The following is a 6742-nucleotide window of genomic DNA, read 5'->3' as shown; positions in this document are numbered from 1 at the left end:
TTACTGGAAGGAAGCATTTATGAGGCAGCTGAACTTTTTCTAAAATTACGATAAAATAACGAAGAACAGTTCTTGATATCCCTATTTTAATTAATTGATTCGTCTGTGAGATTCACTGGGTAAGCCTCAGAAAGCTGATGCAAGTCTCCCGGGCTTGCATCACTCCATATCCGCGGGCAATACAAAAAAACATACAATTATTTCATTATTTATCATTTGAAGGCAGTTGGGATAACTTTGCCGAAGATATTATTATTTTGGAGTCGTCACTATAGAAATCATTAATAAACAAATTCAGATTTTTCGTTTGTTTATTTTTTTCTCTAGCATTTCTTTCATTCAAACAAGCATGATTTGTTGTTATTTTTGAGTTGATTTGTCGCAATGAGCCATTAAAATTGAGTTTTTTGTTTATTTGTTCTCAATATTATTGGAAGGGAGAAAATAAACTCAGAGTCAGGACTTTTGATTTGAAACGACCTATACAATATTTCGAAAATTTTATTTAACAGAATCATTCTGGAATCATATTCGAATTCAGCTTAACAAAATTCTCGACGAAAAGTAGGGATCTAAAATGACCAAAGCAAACGAATTGAAAATTATTTAGAAAATATATCAAGCTTGAGGTGTATTTTTAATTTCGATTATATTTTTTTTAAAGTTTTTCATAATCTGACCGAAACAAAACAAAAAATTGGTTCCCAACTTTTATTTGATTCACCTTCTTCAAGGCTTAAAATAACATCCCTATTCAATTTCAGCAAATCGAAGGAATCCCTTAATTATTCACGTCAAATTGGCTTTGAAAAACTTTTATCTTTCCATGGCAATATTCAATTTTAACAATATTTGTTCGGACTTTGTTTCTACCACCATTAAAAAGCCTCTTATTTGAGGCTTGTACGTGTTCGTGAATCAAAAAGTATAGAATAGGGCTGTAAAGCTTCTTCTTCAATATAAAAAAAATATTTAAGCACATTTTTGTACTGATGATATGAATGGCTGTTCGAGTTGCACAAAATTTGCATTGGCTAACAAAATTTTTTTTTTTCATTAGTTCGTTGAAATTAAAAAAAAAAGTTCTTTAATGATTAAATCTTATGCTACTTCATATGATTTCTTTAATAAGGAACAAAATTCAAAATCGTTTGATTCGTTTTCAAAAAAATATTTTTTCTTTACTAAGTTCTGTCAATAAGTTCAATCAATAAAAAAAAAATTTAAAAAAAAAATATTGGTATGCCGTTTCAAAATAAATAAAAACATTTAAATTTAAAGGAGATGGCACATTTTTCTATGGAGCTTGGGCCCAGTGTGTTCACTAACGAAATTGGTATCAAATGAAAGGTGACGGTAAGCACATTACGTGGGTATTTTCAAATTCGTTAGTGGGGTTTTGGAGATATTTAAGTTTGAAGTTTCGGATTTCACAATCAAGATTTCAGCTAATTTTTCGAACAATTAATCGTAGAATGCGTAGTAATGGGTGTACAGAAATAATATTGGTATCAAATAAAAGGTATTTCTCTTGTCTATAAATCTGTATCAAAAGTTTTTTTCTTTGTTAAAAAAAAATAATACATATTAGGTATTTACTTCTCAAAAGGTGATTTTTTTAAGCGAGGCATTTGGCACATCGAAATATCAAAATATTCAGTGGTGACATGAACTTTTTTTTTGCAATTTTTCGATAGGTTAATGTGTTACCTTTAATTCTATATATAAAATAGTTCTATAAAACATACAAAAACCTTATAATAAGCAAAATACACAAAAACGCGCTGAAATATGCCTATTAAATAATAAGAATAGAAACTGTAGTTCAGTCAATGGGGAAAAATCTGGAAAAAGCTATGACGTGAGCTAAGTTTGAATGCAGTATTGAAGAGGGGTTTATCCCAAGTACAAATCTCAGATTGCGTATTGTTTGGTCTTGTGGGGTGACCGCCATTTTGAAAAACGCATTTGTCTCAATATCTCGAGAACGACTGGTCGGACAGAAAACTAGAGAGGACTTTTTAAATTGGAAATTAGTTAATCTTTCTTTTTCTAGTACATCATTTTTCTCTAGGAGTTATAATTTCAGAGTTACACTACCGAAAATTGTGTGTTTTTTGATATTTTAAATATTTTAAACAAATTCAATTTTAAAGTTCAAGTGACCTCAACTCCAAATTTATAAAGCGTTTCGCCCAGGTACGACAGTGGGCTCATCAGTTAGATCTGTCGTACCCTTACTTTAAAATTGAATTATATTCAATCGCTCCACTTAAAATAGAAATAATTTAAATAATTTTTATTATTTTTGTTATTTTTTTCTTCGTTATTTTAAACAAATCTTAGAGTTAAGTGCGGAATTACTGAGATTGAGATACTTTGCGGTTCTGTTACTCTGAAAGTATAACTCCTAGAGAAAAATGATGTACTAGAAAAAGAAAGATTAACTAATTTCCAATCTAAAAAATCCTTTCTACGCATTCTACGATTAATTGATCGCAAAAATAGCTGAAATCTGGATTTTGAAATCCGAAACTTCAAACTCAAATATCTCCAAAACCCCACTAACGAATTTGAAAATATTTTACCCACGTAATGTGCTTACCGTCACCTTTCATTTGATACCCATTTCGTACGTGAACACACTGGGCCCAAAAATGTGCCATCTCCTTTAATTTTTAACGCAAATTTTCTTGAATAAAAATTTTTTTTTCATTAAAATTAAAATAAATTATGTAACTGTTAGTAACGATTTCTGTTAAAAAAAAACTTCTTTTTTTAATAAAAATCGTAGAAAGCGTTTTTGAGAAAATTATACTTTTCAACATTTTTTAGGGAAACAATTTCTTAAAAGTTTTTAATACTTCTTTTTTTTTGTTGATAGCAATTTTTCGACTTGCTATTAATCAAACAAACACTCATGGAATACGAAATAGAGCCATTTAAAATAAGAAACCGGAGTCTAGTTTTAAATTTGAACAAAAGTGTATTAAAAAATAAGAAAAATGAAACAGATAAATATGAATTTAAAAAAAATCGATTCTGATCAATGACTTATCTCGCAGGACATCAGATTTCGAATCGAAAGTGTTGCCAATAGCCTGGTTTCCTCGTTTTTGGTTATTTTAACTCTTAAAGACTTTTCGACAAAAATGAAGATTTCTAAAACAAGGTTTTTAAATTTAAGAAGAAAGGATTAAAGGGTATTATCGTTTGATACAATTTGTTTTATCGAAAAGAATTCTTTGTAATTTTGTCTTTGATTTAAAAATTGGTTTAATTTTTGATTGGATATTGACAGATTCTTACTTAGTATTTCCTTGTTTTCGTAAGCATTTTATTGTCTATTTAGTGACCACAGACAAATTCCCTTCCTTATTAAAAATAGAAATAATTTATAAAAAATATAAATGTAGTATTTCTTGGCTAAGTGGGTTCTGCTTAAATGAGTGTCCCGAAATATACCTATTGAGTTTTAGAGATTAGGGTAATGTATAGTACATTTATAACTGTTTAAAAAATGAGCTTGATATTGCTTGAAATTTTGTGAATGAAATGATTTTCAAAGAAATCTCTACAGGATTAAAGCTTATAAAAAAATAACCTGCCAAAAGAGCTTACTGGAAGGGATTAGCGTTATGGATTTACTGGCGCACATAAAAGGGGTAAATCTGTTTTTCAACAAATTGCGTAACATAATTTGTTTAATTATGCAAACAGCTTGTGTTTCTTATTACTATTATCAAATAGGATTACGTTCCTATTCTTTTTATCAAAATTCACCGTAGTAAAGGTATAAGTCATATTTAATCTTTTCACTTATTAATTTTTTTAAATTTGATTAATTTGAATGACAAAGTTATAAAACGGGAACGTATTAATAATAATATTTGAAATTATTACTCAAATAAAAATGAGATAGAACGCTTCAGTTTAATCAAGTGCGAAAAATAAATTCGCAAAATTGAAATTGCGAAATGAACACATATTTTAGTGTTAGAAAGGTAATTGAGGAATAAAAGTGTGTAACATTTTCGGAAAATATCCTAACAATCAAAAAATGTGCGTATATACTTTTTTTGGGCATAAATACGAAAATCCACTTATAACTGAAAGATGTTTGAACTAAAAATCCAATTAGCTGAATTTCTTTAATTGAAACAATTCATTTACACAAAAGTGCATTTTTTTGCAAATAGTTTTATTCGTAGGTAGGCACAAGTCTCCCACTATACCAATATTAATACAATTTTTTATTTAAACAATCATTTGCTGACCATATTTTCCTCTCTAACGAGGACCAAAAATTTTCTTTATGTCAGCTATATCAGCTTCAAATATTGAATTTCTCTTCGTTTATTTTCCTTAATCAGCTTCCTTATTTTTTATTATTTTTTTTTTATAATTTTATTTTCTTAAAAAAAAAAGCATTGAACAAAAAAATAATTTTACACACACGCGCAAACCATTAACCAATCCAATAAAAGAACGGGGAAAACCATTAAATAGCTCCTCCTTTCTCAATACTCATTTCGATATCAGATTGTAGAATTGAAAACTCCTCTATACCTGCGCACAAAAAAATATATGTACTGTTAAATGCTGACAGGTAAATGTTTACTTGTGTGTGTGTTTAAGCAGCCATATTCTACCTCTCTGCCACCACCATCCACCGCCGTATATACCTACATCTTCCCAACGAGTATCACATCAGTCAGCAACTTGATCTCGTCGTGAAAACAAGTCTCTCACAACAATTATTTTTGAGATTGAATTAAAAAAAGAACTAAAAAAAAAGATAATATTTGTTTATGTTAAAAAAGAAAAAAATATAGAAAAAACTAAGAAACTGTGAACTATAAAATTTGAACGAAAAAAACAAAAGTGATTGTGATAAGTGTTCAAAGTGAGAAAATATACAAAACAAAATGCCTAGACCACTTAAAGAAACATATGGCGACCAAAAGCCACCATTCTCCTATATATCCCTCACGGCCATGGCCATCTGGAGTTCCCCACAAAAGATGTTGCCTTTAAGCGACATCTACAAATTCATAATGGATAAATTCCCATATTACCGTAAAAACACACAAAAATGGCAAAACTCCCTCCGCCATAATTTGAGCTTCAACGATTGTTTCATCAAAATTCCCAGGAATACCAACAAAGCCGGCAAAGGCTCCTACTGGACTCTGCACCCAAAAGCATTCGATATGTTCGAGAACGGAAGTCTACTCCGTCGCAGGAAACGCTTCCGTGTGCAAAAACTTGAAAAGGACATGCTTAATGGAGAATTAGCCGCTTTAGCAAGTTTCAACCGCTTCTTCATTGCCCAGCAACAACAACAAAGACAACAAGCACAAAACTGGGAATACTCACACTTGGCAGCGGCGGGACATCCACATCCATCGATGTACCATCAAATGCATAGTCCACCATTGTGTCACATGCCACCTCAATCCCCATCACCGGAACTGGATTTAGTGACGCCATCACCGGAACCTCAACCAATGATGGGATCCACCTTATCATCGCCACCAATTACCCGACCAAAGCGATCCTTCGACATTGAAAGCCTCATTGCGCCCGATGCAGAACCATCATCGAGTAGCGAAAGCAGACTTTTCAATTCTGAACCGACGGATTTGAGAATATCACCTGCATTGCCGACGGCTCCAACTCCACCAATGATGGAGACAGCTCATCATCAGCAATCATTTCCCATCTATTCGGCGAACTTTGTGATGCATCCCAGCCAACAACACCCAATGTTGGGATCCAGTTCAATGTTTGGTCCAGCGCAACATCAAATGCATCCGTTCATGAACCCGCACCATCAATACCAAATTCAGCAGCAGCAACAACATCATCACCATCACCAGCAACAACAACAACAGCAAGCAGCGGCTGCAGCAGCAGCAGCGGCGGCGGCACTCTTTACTGCCGATCCACAAGCTGTGTATCGAGGATACTTACCACCACTTCCGGTATTCTAAGAGGACTCTCCTGGAAAATCCCCTAAAAAGGATTATATTTTTTGTGATATGTTACATAACTTCAACCGAACCCATCTATAATTATTGTCATTCCATTTATCTAATACCAGTTCTCTTTATTTTTTTGTTGTTTCTCTGAAACGGTTCCTGTTAAAATTTTGTTTTTATTTAAATGAAAAAAAAAACTCCATCTTGCCAATCAAGTGTATGTAAATAGATTTTTAGACAAAATATTAATTATAATTAATTTATTTGAATGATCAATTCATGTGAATGTTCATTGTGTTTTTTGCAAAAAAAAAATGTAAATATAGAAAATAAGACAAGTAGATGATAAAAAATAATACTTATAGAGCAATATTAAGAAAAGAAAAAAATACAAACAATTAAATACAAAGATATTTAAAAATTTAAATTCAAATGGTATTGTTATTTTTTATTCGCTAATACAGTTGGGGTTGTTGATTTGAAAAAAAACCAAAACAAAATGTTTTCGGATTTCGGTCTTCTTCTTTCTATTATCCAGCACTGTTACCCATGATATCGATGTGGAATCATAACATGAGTTAACATCGTTTATTTTTTATTAAGTTTCTCAATTTTTACTATATGCATAAATATCCCATTTATTTATATTTATGTTGGAAAATAGACAGTTGCTTATTTTCGAAATGATTAATTATATTTGAATGATTTTTGTGATTGAACGGTAAGTGTTTTCTACCAAGCATAATTCGGAGCTCGTT

The 6742-nt window shown here is 31.3% G+C and overlaps 1 protein-coding gene across 1 annotated transcript; it reads left to right on the top strand.

Annotated features, from left to right (window-relative positions):
* Positions 1–4733: 4733 nt before the first annotated feature.
* LOC129914603 (fork head domain-containing protein FD5) lies at positions 4734–6135 on the top strand. Its single transcript, XM_055993933.1, has one exon. The coding sequence runs from the start codon at positions 4929–4931 to the stop codon at positions 5994–5996; it is 1068 nt and encodes a 355-aa protein (XP_055849908.1). The 5' UTR covers positions 4734–4928; the 3' UTR covers positions 5997–6135.
* The last annotated feature ends 607 nt before the right edge of the window (positions 6136–6742 follow it).

The sequence above is a fragment of the Episyrphus balteatus genome, chromosome 3 (genome assembly GCF_945859705.1).
Source record: "Episyrphus balteatus chromosome 3, idEpiBalt1.1, whole genome shotgun sequence".
In the NCBI taxonomy this organism is placed as follows: domain Eukaryota; kingdom Metazoa; phylum Arthropoda; class Insecta; order Diptera; family Syrphidae; genus Episyrphus; species Episyrphus balteatus.
This window is presented reverse-complemented; position numbering and strand designations above follow the sequence as displayed.